The following is a 16,477-nucleotide window of genomic DNA, read 5'->3' on the forward strand; positions in this document are numbered from 1 at the left end:
ACTGGCCAGCATCACTTGAAACAGGTAGAGAGCCAGGTTAGTTTTCCTCATAATTACAAACTAATATTAATTTACGCAACAAAAATTGTACCAGACCATTCACACTATACATTTATGATAAGTGTAGCCTTAATAAAGCCCAGCATTGGCTCCAGTCTGTTCCAATGAGTTTTTGCCATCACATGAATCTTATGTGGCACTTAAAGAAACAAAAACCCACGTCTTTCAGGGACTTTGGATTTGTTAGTTAGGATTGTGGATGATTATGATAATAGAGATCCTAGAGTAGCTGGGGAGAGGTTCAGTGTTGTTGGCATGAAAACTACAGCCTAGAAGTGGTCTCACTTTCCTGCCAAGGCCCTAATGCCTTCATCAAGTGATGCCTTTGTCAGATAGATCCCCAGCTGAAGACAGTTGTAGAGATGTGAACAAAGACATCCCAGAAATTCCAATGGCCATCTGCTCTTTTTATGTTTCCTACTGACTTCATATGTCATCCAACCATCCAACCTAGCTGGAAGGACAACCAGCAGCTAGGAAAGATGAGAAGTGGAGGAGCTACATTGTCAGTTTCTAGAAACAACCTGGATCCTCCCAGATCCACCAAGGCTATGGATGTGTCTTTTATTATTATTATTATTATTATTATTATTATTATTATTATTATTATTATTTAAATTAAAAACAATCTTATTTTACAGACCAATCTCAGTTCCCTCTCCCATTCTTCCATTCCCCCTACCATCTCCACATCCAACCCCCCCATCCACTCCTCAGAGGGGGGAGGCCTCCCATGGGGGATCATCAAAGTCTGTCACATCATTTGGGGCAGGACTGAGGCCCTCCCCACTGTATCTAGGCTGAGAGAGTATCCTTCTGTAGGGAATGGGCTCCAAAAAAGTCAGTTCTTGCACTAAGGATAAATAATGGTTCCACAGCCAGCAGCCCCATAGACTCCCCAGGGTAGCTGGAAGTTTCTGTCCTGTCCAGTCCCACAATAGTTCAGTCCCAAATAAACACACAGAGGCTTATATTAATTATAAACAGTTTGGCCAATGGCTCAGGCTTCTTACTGGATAGCTCTCTCTTAATTATTAACCCATAATTATTAATCTATGTATCTCCATGTGGTCTTGGCTACTGGAGAATGCCTGGGCCTTTTTCTTTCTCAGCGGCTATATGGTGTCTCACTGGAGACTCACTGTCTGCATTCCTCTTCCTAGAATTCTCTTAGTCTGGTAGCCCTACCTATACTTCCTGCCTGGCTATATCCTGCCTGTCCATTGGCTGCAACAGCTTTATTCATTCACGGCATACAGAGGGACCTCCCCATCACTCCAGCTCCAGGGCATGCAATGCCCCTGGCCTCCTTGGGCACCTGCACTCATGTGCACATACCACAAAGACACATACACAAATTAAAGTAAATTTTAAGTAGATTATCTGTGTGTATCCCTAACATGGATTTGAGCTCTCTGTTGTTCATGAGTGATGGTGGAAGGGGGAGACTAGGGCAAGGATTCAGGGAGTGTACAACAGGCCCTTCTCACCTCTCCTGCCTTTATGTGCTATTCTTCATTCTTCAGTGAGTTCTCAAACCATAAGGCAGGGTGTTCTTCCTCATGTATAGGTAAGAAAAATTGAGACTGAGAAAGGCAAGAACAACCTGGTTAAGACTGAAGAAAAGACATGTGAAAGGCTGGTGGTTTGGATTTTCTATTCAGAGTGACATATGGCTGTGATACCAACTGGACACTCAACTAGGCATTAGGGAAGACAATTAAGATAACTGCCTTCCATTCGGTTGTAGTCCAGAGAGACCAAAGACCTATGTCGGAGTAAAGAGTGTTTCCAAAGGGATTTCCGTGCAAATGAGAACTGGCAGGGCCAGTAACTGGAGGGGAGGGGAGGGGAGGGGCATTGCTGTGCTGTGAGGGGACAGCACTAGGGAGTGGGAGCCATCAGTGGCCATCAGGGTCCCTAAGTCAGGAATTTGGGTCTAGTGGATCTGGCAAGACCCAAGCAGTGTACTGCGCTTCCAGAACACCAGCTTAGAAGCAGCACTGGCAGTCTTTGGAAGGGGTCAGGTGTGGTGACTGCTGTGGGGGGGCTTAGCCCCAGGGAGGGAGGGGAGGGGCTGTGGCGGTGTGGAGGACTTCCACTCAATGCCTTTCCTAACACTAACATGGTTGGTGGTCACAGCTAGACATGACAGTCATTGGTTGACATTTTTATAAATCAGATTTTTATGTAAAAGGCATTGATAAAATTAGCAGAATGTTGAAGCGGTCCATCTGTAACTTACAGTGTCCTTGACCATTGCTGACACTTAGTAAAATAAAGTTTTCTTAAGCAAATACTAAAACCTAGTGAAGACCATGGGGAGCTTTTGAGTGGGCACTGACGATACTCCAGAGGGCCTTTTTTGTCTCTCCCTCCTTGCTGTCAGTGCTGCTGGTTGCTTTGCTGTGTGTTCCAGCTCTAAGGTCACCACATGTGGGTGTGCTCTCAGAGAAACTCCTTGGCTGTGAAGTATGAGATGCTTCCCTATGTTTCCTTTGTTTTCTGTGAGTTTCTGAAAGACGGTGTTTGCCTCGGGTGACTGTCTGGTGCTGGAATGCAGCCCATCTCTTAGAAAACTGTGAGTTCCAACGAGGCAGAGTTGCCATTTGTTACAATGTTGTCTGGTACAGCATGCTGAGGCAGGGAGTGGCAGGTGGCGCGGTGGCGCTGGAAGGATTCTGTGGGCTCTGCATGGCCAAACAGCAGCAGTCCTGCAGCCAGAGGGCGATAGAAACAACCTTCAGCACTGGGCTTCCTGCTCCTACTGGGAAATGCCTTGTCTTCTTGGCAGCCTGTATACCTTACACAGGCGTGACTTCTTCCTAACATAGCTTTTCCAAAATGGCGTCCTGTAGGGTCATCAGCCCAGAATGGCAGTGCACTAAAGAGGGAATTCTCTGGAGGAAGCTACAACACGAAGCGACAGCCCATGCCCTCTCCCTCGGAGGGCTCTTTGTCATCGGGAGGCATGGACCAAGGAAGTGACGCCCCTGCGAGGGACTATGATGGAGAGGTAAATGGTGGCTGCATGCTTAAGGCCAGTGCATTGTCCAGGCTGATCCTTGCATATGCCTCTGAAGGGTTGGCAAGGACTGTCACGTGGGTACAAGCTAAGACTTCCCAGAAGACCTAACCCTCTAGTCGCTTTTTAATTAAAGGCGTATGTGCCTCTCTCTCTCTCTCTCTCTTTCTCTCTCTCTCTCTCTCTCTCTCTCTCTCTCTCTTTCTTTCTCTCTCTCTCTCTCTCTCTCTCTGTGTGTGTGTGTGTGTGTGTGTGGTGTGTCCTCCAATCATCTTACAGATAGTCTGCTGACGAGAGACGTCCAAGGGTGGGGGTGTGGTCACTGGAGGGGACGGGGAGCAGTGAGTGTCCTTCTTGTTGTCCCTGAGCTTCTCATAGTGCCTTGTTTTACAGGACTCTGATTCTCCAAGGCATTCCACAGCTTCCAACAGCTCCAACCTGAGCAGCCCCCCAAGCCCCGTTTCACCCCGAAAGACCAAGAGCCTTTCCCTGGAGAGCACAGACCGCGGGAACTGGGATCCTTGAGCCCGTGGTGGCCACAGGCAGGGACTCTGCACCCCGACAACGTGCCTGGCAGCAGCGTCTCCTTCCGCACTGCTGCAATAAGGATTCTTCCGCAGCCAGGCCCGCTTCACCACCACTACCACCCCCCCTCCCCAGGTAGCTTCTATAGACAGACTGCGCAGACGCAGCGCTAAGAGTAGACTGGTTGTGTTCTCACCGTAGTCCTCACATAGCGCCCAGCAGCCTCCATGAGCGTCAGCCTGACTGTTGCCAGGAAATAAATCCTCACGACTCAAAACAATGCATATTTTACTACAATACAGAGTTTAAATAAATACATAAATGTAGAAGTTAAATACTGAATGTATATAGTCTAAGAAGCATCTTGTGTTCAATGAAAGATGGATGCATATATAAGAAAGATCATTTAATTTAAAGAAATGTGTTGTTTCTTGTCTGTTTCCCAGCTAAGTCATATATACAGGGTAGAAAGGCCTCAAGTGACATTTGTAAAGAGAAAGCAGAAGTCCTGTCCCCGTGGTGTCTGTCCTGAAGCCTGGGCAGGCTGAGGTCACAGAGAAATTTAAGGAATTTTTGGAGATAATGCCATTGGTGGGGTGTGACCTGGACACCACGGGCGGCATTGAAGCTGTTCCAGAGGAACATTCCCCCCCCCCCAAGGCATTTCTCCAATGATGGATTTGAACATTTCCCCCTCTTACTATATTTTGATATTTCGCACAGATGAATGTGAAAGACAATTCTCTCATCTCCTGACCCTTCCCATCATAAAGGGCACAGGGAGAGAGTCCCAGCTTCTGAAGGTCATGGAATGGTTCGTGTAGCTGTTTTTTGTCCTGGCCAAATCCTGTCCCTCCCTAGGTAGCAGTGAGTCAGTTTGGACTGGGCACAGCTTCCCAGTTGTTAAGGGTAGTTGTGAACTTCCTCACACACTCTCCTGAGGAAAGGGCTTCTTTCTCCCTATTAAATCATGTAAAACCTCAGAAGCACGGGCTTGAACAGCCTTGACCAAATATGCCTTTCCACGTGAGGGGACAGTGGGGCCTGTGTGGGCCTGGGGGTGTGCTGGTCGCCAGGGATCGCCAGCCTGCTTTCACTCTGGATATGTGCTGCTATAGTTGTCCAAGGAAGCATGATGAAATCCACGTGTCTCACCAGCTAAGAACGTAGAGAAGACGGAAACTACGGTATCCCATGCCAATAAAGAGGCCCTGCCACTCTTCATTTCCACCTATTTTGGGTTGAAAAAGCCATTATTTCTCCCCACCTTAAACTACACCTAAAATAGATTTCCAGAGTTGCTAACCTGCCTGGCATGCTGACACTTGACACTGGAGGTCAGAGTTCAGGGAGGGGGATGGTGATAGGAGTACTTCTGATAGGGTCATTAAACAACAGCTTTGACAAACATTCTAGATTCTCCACTGGCTCCGACATGAGTACATTTTGTTTTGGATGTGCATTATGTCATTCTAAACTCAATCATTTTGCTTTTGGAAGTGTTACAAAAATATTTGTGTACATCCAAAACTAAGGGTCAGATCTTGAGTTCTGTCAGAGCCCTATTACTGTATCTGCTTGAACTTGGCACTTTGCCTGATAGCACTGGCTCCTCCCCCTCTGTCCCTCCTGTCTTCTCTGTTCCCTGCCCTTGCCTGTCCTTCCTAGGCAGAAAACTGACTCTACCCTGAGACTTTGGTCTGTTGCTTTGACAACCACTTGTGAATTTCTGTTGCTTACAGGTGCTTGTTGTGAAAGAACCCTTTAGAGTCACAGTTGAAACCTCCCTACAGGTCAGCTCCATTGCAGTGAGCCAACCTGAGCTCTGCTGTGGATTGGCAGATTTTCCTCTGCAGTCATAGATCCAGGTGTCTTAGCAGCAGCCCTGGCCCAGAGTGTGGGGTGGGTTTCTCCTAATAACCACTGTCTTACTAGACTCACCCCAGCCTTACATGAAGAGCGTTCCTGTCAGAAGCTGTGGAGGAAGGTGAGGAAAGACAGAAGCCAAGATCCCTCAGCAGTGGCCAACTAAGACCAGAGGGAAAGCCTGCAGCCCTGTGTGAGATCACTCCCCCTACCCCATGCAAGGCATTTGAATGTGAGCAGCAGTAGGAATTGATCTCTAAGTAGGGAAAAACGGCATTCAGAGCCATTCCTGGCATAGTGTCTATGGGTTAGTACTTGGTGCTATGTCCAGCCTGTTTGCTACTAGCCCTTGAATTCTGGCTCATCTGTTATGTGGGTTTTGGGTGGGTATGCAAATATATTACATTTTTTGGTTTGGTTTTATTGCCAAAAACAAAAGCCTTCCTGTCAATTGCTAAAGCAGATTTCACTTAAAATATATATTTTGGGTGCACACTCCCTGTGCTTGGCCATTCATGTTCTTTCCCCGTGAGCACAGCTTTAAGACTAAGGGGCAATAACTACAAATAGCCTGCCTGGCCTTCCAGCAGATTGCTATGGCCAAGCTTATAGGGAACACCTGAAATTCCTGTCATTCCCACCAGCCCTTCCTTCAGCTTCTTCTCTTTCATGTTAAACTCTTGTCACTTTGTTTCTTAGTGGCCACATCTATTTCTAAGAAAAGTAGCTGGCTTGCGTGGAACCTCAGGTATCATTAAGGAAAAGCCAGAGCAGAGGGGTGGACGTCCACTCCCAGATGCAACAGCCCACCATGCAGCCTTGGCAATGACTACAAATTCAATTCTCCCAGCTCAGTAGACCTAGCTGACACCCCCTCTCCCAAACATGAATGCACTCAAAACAGCGTGACAACCCTGCTGCAAGGCATACTTTGCCCAAGACCACCAGTCCTTCCCAGGCCCACATGGCCAGCCCTGTCCTGCCCCATTCCAACCTGGTTTGGCTGCATAGCATCTCACTTCACCCTTCAGTGGCTTGTTCCTTGTTGAAACCTTCGGTCTTTGCAAGTTCCCAGTTTCCTGTGGAGCCCTGCTGGCTGTGGTGAGTGTGCTTCCTGCCAGTGCCAGCATCACATTCTCCTGTCCCAGGGACAGCATTACACAGGGCCCTGTACAGTCGGTCAGCCTTGATGCCATTGAAAACAAATTACCTGCCTTTTTATTTGACAGTATATCATTTGTTTTATAAATTTTTAGGGTTTTTTTTCTCGTTGTAATATTATTGTACAGTTTTGCATGGCCTGGGTGTAACCATTTTTGTTTAGACTACGATGCTGATCAATGTGTGTGGAAGGAAGGTACTGCTTTGGTCTCTTAATCACTCATTTGGTTTGGCTTCATCCCTTGATGTCTTAGGGAACTTCCTGAAAGAGTGTCTGCTACAAGACTATGACATGGGTTCTTTTGCACAGAATTATTTAAGGTGGGATAGTCAAAAGTGTAAACAAAGAATTTCTCACCAAGATTTTATGTTGGTGTCACCTATTAACCAGACTTTGATGTACTGCAATAAAATAAGGAACTGTTAGGATTGAGTATTTTGTCTTTTTCTTTCCCTATGTGAAGAGTATGAGGAGTCCGTGGCTGCTAGGCCCTCCTCTGGGCCTCTTCTTTATACACCCAGAGGACACAGGTCAGCTTGCCCCTGAGGTTTGATCTGGGACTCGGAGTTCAGGTAAGAATAATATCAAAATCCCTGGAAGTGTTCAGCTTCCTTCCTCTAATAAAAACGTTTTAGTCATTGCTTTGGGCTGCTGGGCCACACTCCGCAGGCATTTGAGATTCATGGTTGTCTAGTGTGAAGCTGGGAACAATTTGATTGCTGCCTGTGTAAACAGCCGCTTGAAAGTGTTGGATCCCTGTTTTGGTGACTTAGAATGATGAGGCTGGAACTCAGGTAATGCTGCATGATCTTATCAGAAATGCCAAAACAGTAATTGAAGTCACTCAGACCCCTCCTAGCCATTGGGACTCTTAGAGATCCACAAATCACCCTGGGCCTCAAAGACATCATCTGTGGAGATCAGGACTTGGCAAACTTTCCACAAAGAAAAGGTCTGTGACACATGGACAAGAGCGCCATGTGCCAGTAACACTAATTAAAAGGCACAGTGAGCTGTTTGGTGCAGGGGCGGTAGTTAGCAAGGCACATACTTAGCATGAACTTTAAGGTCACACTGTTCTGTCCCAATCCCACCTCTTAGTGCTTGCTGTTCTGTGGCCACTGAACCCACAAGCTTGTTTCCTCTAAAATGGCTAAGAAGTCCGGTGGCTCAGACTTGTTATCCTAATTACTTGGGAGGCTGAGCAGGAGGGTTACAAGTTTAAGGCCTCCTGCTGTAACAACTTAATGAGATCCTGTCTCAGAAGTAAAAGGGCTGAGGATAACACTCAGTGTAGACACCTGCTTCACACCTCAAGGCATTTGGCTCAGTCCCCAGTGCCAATGAAGCCTTGAGGTCAGAGACATGAATGCAAAAAAATTCTTAATGTCTGCCTGAGTCACCACATTCTGTCCCCACCAAGAGCAACAGATACTCTAGATCTGAGACATTTACAGGTAAAGACCACCACCCAGGTCATACGTGAGTCCACCCCATTCCCAGGACTCACAGAACATAGCAAATGGTAGTCCCCAACACACTTCTTTATTGAATGTGGGTGTGAACATGAGATTATGAGACATACAAACAGCCTGTTGATCCGCTGGTGCGGGGTAGTAACTGCCTCTCCTGGAACATGCTGGAGCCCACTGCTCCTCCAGTGATGGCCCTGTTTTGCTCTTGAAAAGGATCTGTTGTCCATGCTGAGACCCAGCTGGGGTGGCAAGGGACAGGAACACACACTTACCCGGAAACACACAAACTTCAGTCTACATGGCCAACTAGACCCCAAAGGTAGCTAGGCCGGCTTTAGTCTTACTTTGCTGTGTTCCTGGTGGACACCCATTGCAGGGAGGAGATGGCACAAGAAGCCTGCCATTTTGTCTGGACAGTACAGAAGCAATAGTGGGGTCTCTGTACTGCTCACTTCCTACTCATGGAGGCTATGGCTCCCGCTCAACATCCTCCCTCTGCTTCGCTGAACCTGAGGGAAGGCATGGCCCCTAGTGAGCCTAGCCCACGCCTAGTCTACTGCAGCCCGGACTTCATCCTGCAATAGTTACTGTAGGCTTCCTCAAACATGGTCTTGCAGGGGAAGCGGGCCTTCAGCTTGGAGCAGATGAGGAAAGAGCCGCCCATCTTACGGTGTAGGGAGTAGGTCTCCTCTGGTGGAGGGATGAGGCGGTGTTTCAGCATGACGGGGATCAGGTTATGGATCTTCTCAGTGGTACTCTGGGTGCCAAAGTCAAAGGGCTCTTCTGAAGCAAAGGCTTCCCCCAGGATGAGGATGGCATCCAGGTGGGCATCCTCCATGGCCTACATCAAGAAAAAGGGTGGAGGTGACTGGCTCAGAAGCCCCCCAGGTCCTACCATAGTTTCTAATCTTAGAACCAACTTCTCAGGTCTGGAGGACATCAGACAAGCAGTGACAGGATGGTTTTGTACAACTCCAACCCTCAAAAGCCAGGCAGACACAAGACAAGGCGGAGTGCAGAGGCCTTCACTCCCACAGAATGGGCAGGGCCTGGTTCCTACATAAGGACTCTCGTGGGAGCCTGCCTAGTTCCTAGCACACAGCAGTAGTCACCTGTGAGGCACAAGGCACATGAGAACTAACTGTCACCAGCAGAGAGCACTGAAGGGACAAGGGGCACCCGGGTGGGGACAAACCAAGCCAGCTGCACACAGGAAGTAGGAAGTCAGCTTGGTATGTATACCCATGCTGATGTTACACTCCTAGCAGTGGGTGTGAACCCAGGTCAGGGAGGGTCAGCTCCCTGAGGCTCTGAAGGCCTGGGGTACTCTGCCCACCCAAGCAGGGTGGGCAGGTGGCACAAAGTGGTTCTGCTCCACCCTACACACTAACTACAGAGTGCTGAGTTTTCACAGTGCTGGACATAAGGAGGCCTCCAAGAGCAGCTGGTGCTTAGGTTCCAAGGGAAGATAGCCACGCCTACAGAGAAAGAGCTGAGCCTGGGTGGGTCACTCACCTTGACCTCATAGCCAGTGAGGAATTTCATCTCTATGGATTTCTTCAGCACTGCCTCCCTGTCCTGATCAGCAGCAGCCCGGATGACCTGGGTAGAACAGAGATGTGCCTGCCCTACCACAACCCTTGGCCTGGGAGCCACAGCTAGCTACGTGGGCCTGACAGGCTGTGGCCAGCTCCAGGAGGCTCTCCCACACTTTCAAGCCCCAGAATTGGCTCTTGGCCTCTGAAATACAGTGATCTTACCTGGATGTAGAGGTCAGTGAAGGATCTGTCATATTCCCGAGTTGCCCCAAAGTCCAGGAGAGCCACCTACAGATGGAGATACAGCACTGAGCATAGAGCAGACAGGAGGACTATTGCAGTGTCTCAGCCCCCATATGTCTCTGCTGAGACCTCCATGTGGGGCTCGGCTGGGGCTTACCTTGTGCTGCTGAGGGTCATAAAAGAAATTGGACCAGTTGGGGTCAGTCTGCATGACATGGAACTCAAACAGCTCCCTCAGGCACAGCACCAAAATGTTGTAGCAGATCTGGGGACAAGATAAGACCCTGGGTCAGGCAGCACAGACTGCCTTGTGACCGCCAAAGTCTTTGCCCACCCAAAAAGAAAGATTCAATCACTCATCACCCCCTTGTCCAAACTCCCCAGGGAGGGCTTAGGGTCTCTGTTCACACCATTAGGTGCCCAGCACAACAGCTCAGCACAGCTTGAGGGTACCTCGTTCCGGACTTCCTGGCTCAACCCTTCTGCCTGGTCCAAGGGGAAGCCTGTTATTAGTTCAGTGGTCAGCACGTGCGGACTACATAGCTCATCCACAATCTCAGGCACGTAGAAGAAGGGGTGATCCTTCAGCAGCTCCCTGTGTGGAGAGGGAGCTTACATCCAGTCTGCACCCTCCACAGCGCCCCCAATGCAGAGCCCTCTGCAGTGGAGAGGATGTGACCATCACCAGCCCCAGGGCCATCCACCCTTAGAAACAGAGGAGCCTGCCCACTCTGGTGCCCCTCAGCCTCATGAGGGCCCCATAAGAGCCACACCTGAACTTCTTGGCATAGGCAGCTTCCCGCTGGTAGTCACACTCAAGGACAAGCTCCCGCCTCAGCACATCAATGAGGTGCTCAGGGAACAGGCCTGTGCCAGAGATGGGCATCAGGTGGGACCAGGACTCTGCACTCCCAGAACCCGCCCCACCCACCTCATGCCTGCAGCCCAGCCTGACCTTCTGGAAGCATGTTACTCATGTTCAGCACAGCCATGAGGTTGTTGACATCACTGTTAATGCTCTGGGCCACGCCAGGGTACTGAGAGGAGGGAAGGGGGGGGGTGAGTGACGAGGCGGCAGCTCAGGCTGTCCTGCCTATTAGCTTCCCAGCAATTTGTGGCCAGATCCTTAGATGACAGAGCCAAGACTAAAGCAAGGTTGTCATGACCTTACCCCTCACCACCCTGCTCTCCATTTCTCCTTACTCTAGCCCCAGAAAAGGCCTGGGTTCCAGCATAGGCTCTGGGAAACAGCTCCAACCCCAACCCCTCACCTAGCAAACACTTGCCCAGCACCAGGTGCTAAGGACAGAAAGACATGTCTCAGGAGACATGGGAAAGGTCCCACCCTCTGACATCCTGTGAGGATAGGTACACACCACACAGGGCCATCTACCTGGATCTTCATGGCCACCTCACGGCCACCCTTCATGCGGGCCAGGTGCACCTGCCCTATGGAGGCAGCTGCAAAGGGCCGCTCCTCAAAGTACTCCAGCTTGTCCCTCCAGTGGGGACCCAGGTCATTGTTAAGCGTTTTCTGGAAAGAAGCCAGGGAAGAGAGGCACACAGCCTGGTTATCTGGGGGTACCCTGATAATGCACCCAGCTGGCCCCCACAGCTTAGGTCAAGCTATTTCCTGCAAACCTCACCGTCATCTGTTTCAGCGGCATGAAGTCAGCACTTTGCCGAACCCGCTCAAAGATCTTAGCCAGGTGAGGGTTGATGAAGGCATCATCTGGAAGATGAGAGGTCAGAGTGGGGTTTCCACTAGGGAGGGATGCACCCAGGCCAATAGGGCTATCTAGGTGCCACTGATAGTGCGGTCTCCTGGGAAGGGCGGGGCCAGCAAACATGACCCTCCCTCACCCTAGGACCCAAGGCTCAGACACAAGGACAGACTTGGCCTCCTCCTGGCACACAATCCAAACTGGGACTCTAGTGGGGACCGGGGTCTTCTGTGCTGAGATGGGCACACTATTAAAGTGCCAACCAAGGCAAGACACAGCCTTTGTGTACAGCTCACTGAAGTCCCCCCCCCCCCAAAGAGCAGCCAGGAGGCCTGAACTCATCCCTATGATCTGAGAGGGAAGCCATGTTTTTATAACTAAGAAAATTAAAATTGCCCGTCATCTGACTGATCCTTTTGTGGTACTGCAAGCTACCACGCACACATCTGTGGGTGGTTTAAAGGAGAATGGCTCCATAGGCTCAAATATTGAAACCTTGGTCCCCAGTTGGTGGAACTGTTTGGGAAGCATCAGGAGGCATGTCACTGGGGTGGGCGTTAAGGTTTCAAAAGTTCATTCCCAGCTGGCCCTCTCCGTCCCTCCCTCCCTCCCTCTGCTCTCAGTTACTGCACGGTGCCATGTCTGCCTGCCATGTTCCCCACCATGGTGGTCACAGACTTTAACCTCTGAAATCGCGCTCCCAGTAATCTCCCTCCTCTACGTGCCCTTAGTCACGGTGTCTTATCACTAAGGCTGTTTCCTCTCCTCCCCACGTGCTTGTTTTCCAAAAGACCCGAGAGTGCTAACAGCTGCGGAACACCTCACAGGCCTCACCAGGCTGCATCCTTGCTTTTGGCCCTGCAGCCCAGCTCTTGACCCTACCAGCCCACTGAGTTTTTCTTCATCTACATTTCCAGACACCAAACCACACCGGGCATGGTGTGAGCATCACTGGGATTCCGGTGTACACCACCCACACATCTTCCAGAAAGTGTACGCCCAGCTGCATGACCCCAAGGCAGTACCCAACACCCATCACCACCCTCAGAATTGAACCTGGTCAAGGCAGTAAGCCTGCCTTACTCTCACACCTTCCCATTCAGAGCCATTAGGGAGCCCAAGGCTTCCCCAAAGCTGAGCTGTAAGCTCCTCCACTAACTCCCAGTGACCACAGCAGGGTGGCAGGGCCAGGCAGCCATGCTGAACTTCAAGACACCCCCCCCCCACAGAGGCAAGAAACATGCTCTTGCCTCCTATTTAACATGGTGTGAACATCCCCATGTCCTAGGACTGCCACAGCACATCTGCCTCCCACTATTACACACAAGTTGGTATCCACCAGCCAGTGCGGGGCTGAGCCCTCCACTCACCCTGAATGCTCAGCATCTGGCCCAGCTTCAGCGCCGCCCCGCGCACCTTGCATAGTGTACTCACAATACGCTCTGCATTCGCCTCTGACAGGAAGGGGCTAGAGTCCAGCACGGCCTTCTTCCCTGAGGGGCAGGAGGGGCCAGCATACATTCAGGGTTTAGGAAGGGTATCTGGGAGAAACCATGATGCCTGGGCACAGGCACTCGGACAACATGCACAACTGTTAGACACCTAAGACCCTAGGCCCTCCAAGGCCAGGAAGGGCTCCCCCTAGTGGGGGCAAGTCTGGCAGGAGGGTCAGGAGACAAGAGCCAAGCCTCTCCCCTATCTGTCCTGGCTGAAGGGCCTCTGGGGCAGCGAGACTTGCGCACTTGCCACATGAGTCCTTGCTGCAGTAAGAACTCCATACTTGAGGGTCAAGGACAGCACAGTGTGGGCATCGTTTTTCCCCTCTGCCCCACAGCTTGGCACAGCCAGCTGGTTCATAGCCAACCCCTTCCAGTACACAGGGTGGTGGCCACAGCTGGGTGATGACTCGAGGGAGCTGACAGTGCCAAATGAACCCTGCTGCCAGCATCAGTGTAGCCAAAGAGCATCATCGCTTCTGCCCACACACCAAATTAACAAGGTAGGGATATGTCCAAACACGGTCTAAGCTACCAGGTCCTTCTGTCCGCCCCGGCGCTGTCACTCAGAGCTTTTGCTACCTTCGGCATATAGCTGAAGGCCAGCCAGAGGTGGAGTGTTCAACTGCCCTTGCGCCAGGTACAGAACAGCCTGCCTCTGACAGTCAGAGCAGGGGCTTGCATGGGAAGGAGAGTGTTCAGAGCTCTCAATTGGTCTGGTTCAGTGACAGACATGGTGAGGCTTGGGCTCACTCCTAGAAGGAGACAGGAGGACAAGATATGCAGGGTAGGAGGGTCATTCCACAGAAGTCTGGGCTACCCCAAGGCCTACCTACAACCCTGGGGCATGACTAATCAGGGTAAGTGAGCCTAAAGGCACTGCAGCAGCAGGAGGCAGAGCCGAGAGTGGGTGGGCTCCTCTGTGCTCCCCAGCCCCTGGACAGGACAAAGGAGGGCAATCCATCTCTACACAAAACACACCTCAGTTGAGTTCTCATCTCCTGGTACATGGAGATGGTGTCTGACCAACTAGGCTTTCCCCAACGTGGGCTCACAGGCTAGAGGCATGTCCCCTTCCCAGAATAGCCTGGGCCAGCCAGGACAAGCCAAAAACATGGTGGTATGCCCAAAACAAGACAGGGCCTCCCAGGGCAGAGCTTGCTAGCCTGGACAGCATCCTCAAGGTCAAGGCACACTAGACATATTAGGGAGCAAGAGCAGGTCAGGATCTACCCAAGGCCACTTACCCTGGCCGAAGCCTCAAGACTACTGGCAGGGCTAATGTAATCTAAGCCTAAACCACCACAATCCCTAAAAAAGGACACCAGCTGTGCCCTTGGAGCCAGGCTGGCCCCTTCTCCACTTAGACAAGATAGGGTGGAAAGCAGCCAAAAGGGAGTGCTGGCTCTTGGGAAGGCTAGCTTCTCATCCAGGGAAATACAGGCTTCACATCCCAAAGTATTTCAGCACCAGCACTAACTAAAAATATCCATGCTAGATCCCCTGTTCTCGGACCCCTTCCAAGGACACACAGGTGTCCATCCTAGCAGTGGGGTCTACGGGGATATGCCTGTACCCTCTTTCCAGAAAACAGACCCATGAGTAAAGCGCTGCCTGAGAGGGTGGGTATCAGAGTGTGGGTATCAGAGTGTGGGTATCACGAGGCCTCATGAGTAGGGATGAAGAAACCTAACGAGACTGCAGTCCTTTAGTAGGACCAGGGCAAAGGGTGCTCAGCCCAGAACCTCAAATACATTTTGGGAAATCCACTAACAGACCTGGACCCTTAATAGCTCTGCCGGCTGAACTCCCAGCACCTAACCCCAGCCCAGGGCTCACATAGCACCCTGTGGCTCCTTCCCCAGCCAGCACATCAACATCAGGAAGCCCCTTGTTCTTGTGGGCCCTGAATGCAGAACATTCTCTAGACTGTACAAGCAGCCACTCAACCTGTTCCAGGCAAGCCTGATGGACCAGAAACAAGGTCTGATCTTTGTCTCAGAAGCCAATAGTCTCTGGAATGGTCCCAGCCTCTCTGGGTCATGGTCAACGAAGGGAAACACAGTGGACCTGTCCCAGATGCCAACATCCCTACCCACAGGGAAGTGGGGAGCCAGGACTGCCAGACTTAGCCAGACTGCAATCCAGAAAGGGAGAGCAGGAGCAAACGGTGGGTATCAGGTGGGCAAGTGCAGGCAAGTGAGTATGAAGCTGGAATGCTGGCGGCAGCATGGGTGTAGACAGCCAGAGGGAGCCAGAGGGAGCCAGAAGGAGCTGCTGATCAGCTGGGGATGGAGGGGGAAGGAAGCTACCTCCAATCCTCAACTCTCGACAGAGAGTCAGTCAACCCATACGCAGTCACTCAACCCCAGGAACACCATCTACATAAACTAAATATTCTGAGAGGGGCTCCTGCAGTTGGGGCACGAGGTGGTCTCTGGTGGCTGACATTCCTGGAACAGAGATGGGCTAGAGGCTAGAACTTCTAAGGCCATCCACCCTTCTATGCAGGGCCCCGCTCACCTGTGGAATTCTCGGGACGCAGGCTCTTCTTGGCAACTTCAGCCAATGCCCCAAAGCCCAGACCTACCGCTAGACCTGGGAGGGTGAGAAAGCAGTGCTTAGTGGCTGGGGCCTGGCCAGCAGCAGGCGGGACACTGCAGTGTACCAGGCTTGCTAGGTACTGGGGGTGCATCAGGAGAACACACACTGGCGGTTTGGAGTGGACACTTGGCTCTGGACAAGTGCTTCCTGTGAGTCTGGCCATCTCTCGCCCGTCACCTTTGACAACCCACACACTCATGGGAACACAGACTCCATATTGAGAGGAACCCAGCACAAAAAGGAAGATGGTTAGGCATGGTCTCGGGCCACTTCCTGGCAATACTACCATAGAAGACAACCACTCACTTTAAATCTGCAAGAGGGTACGGTAGTCTTGGTGTTTCTAAGTTTTCACCATAGCAGCATAAGACAGCTAGCAGTAAAAGCTGAAGTGTTCCACAACAACAGAGACCAGAGACGCGGGGTGTCCCAGCTGAAGCCCGCAGGGCCAGAACACACCCTGCCCCACCCGTGCTGGCAGCCTTGGGCCCTGCCCTCTCAGCAGGCACAACTGAGTCCAGGCAGAGAGCCTGGGAGCTCCCTTCTCAAAGGATGTCCAGGGCAGGCACACCACTCAGAGTCAGGATGAGACCTGCTGTTTTCCAGCCCTTATACAATAATAATGCATTAAAGAAAAACATGAAAAAAAATAAAAACTAAGCTAGGCATAGCCACACATGCCTGTTATCCCAGCATTTGAGAGGCAGAGGCAAGAGGTCAGCCACAGTTCAAGGCCAGCTGGGGATACAAAGAAAATTC

At 51.0% G+C, this 16,477-nt stretch overlaps 2 protein-coding genes across 17 annotated transcripts in view; one reads left to right on the forward strand and one right to left on the reverse strand.

The window, feature by feature from the left end:
* The window catches only part of Cdc42bpa (CDC42 binding protein kinase alpha), a 184,005-nt gene extending 176,942 nt beyond the window's left edge, over positions 1-7,063 (forward strand). For 14 of the 15 annotated variants that reach the window (XM_051186418.1, XM_051186410.1, XM_051186415.1 and 11 more), the window contains 2 exons: positions 2,919-3,076; positions 3,479-7,063. In XM_051186418.1, the coding sequence (XP_051042375.1) occupies positions 2,919-3,076; positions 3,479-3,610 (290 nt within the window). In that variant the 3' untranslated portion in view covers positions 3,611-7,063. Of the gene's footprint in view, positions 1-2,918; positions 3,077-3,478 lie in introns of those variants that run through there. The other variant, XM_051186426.1, reaches the window with a different exon arrangement.
* Positions 7,064-8,161: 1,098 nt separating this feature from the next.
* Coq8a (coenzyme Q8A) overlaps positions 8,162-16,477 on the reverse strand; it is a 29,608-nt gene continuing 21,292 nt past the window's right edge. For both annotated transcript variants that reach the window (XM_051186430.1, XM_051186429.1), the window contains exons 5-15: positions 15,638-15,712; positions 12,989-13,111; positions 11,541-11,626; positions 11,288-11,428; positions 10,850-10,931; positions 10,668-10,761; positions 10,348-10,489; positions 10,052-10,159; positions 9,874-9,939; positions 9,629-9,715; positions 8,162-8,954 (exon numbers count right to left, since the gene is read on the reverse strand). In XM_051186430.1, the coding sequence (XP_051042387.1) occupies positions 8,667-8,954; positions 9,629-9,715; positions 9,874-9,939; positions 10,052-10,159; positions 10,348-10,489; positions 10,668-10,761; positions 10,850-10,931; positions 11,288-11,428; positions 11,541-11,626; positions 12,989-13,111; positions 15,638-15,712 (1,292 nt within the window). In that variant the 3' untranslated portion in view covers positions 8,162-8,666. The remainder of the gene's footprint in view (positions 8,955-9,628; positions 9,716-9,873; positions 9,940-10,051; positions 10,160-10,347; positions 10,490-10,667; positions 10,762-10,849; positions 10,932-11,287; positions 11,429-11,540; positions 11,627-12,988; positions 13,112-15,637; positions 15,713-16,477) is intronic.

The sequence above is a fragment of the Phodopus roborovskii genome, unplaced genomic scaffold (assembly GCF_943737965.1).
Source record: "Phodopus roborovskii unplaced genomic scaffold, PHOROB, whole genome shotgun sequence".
Taxonomy (NCBI): Eukaryota; Metazoa; Chordata; class Mammalia; order Rodentia; family Cricetidae; genus Phodopus; species Phodopus roborovskii.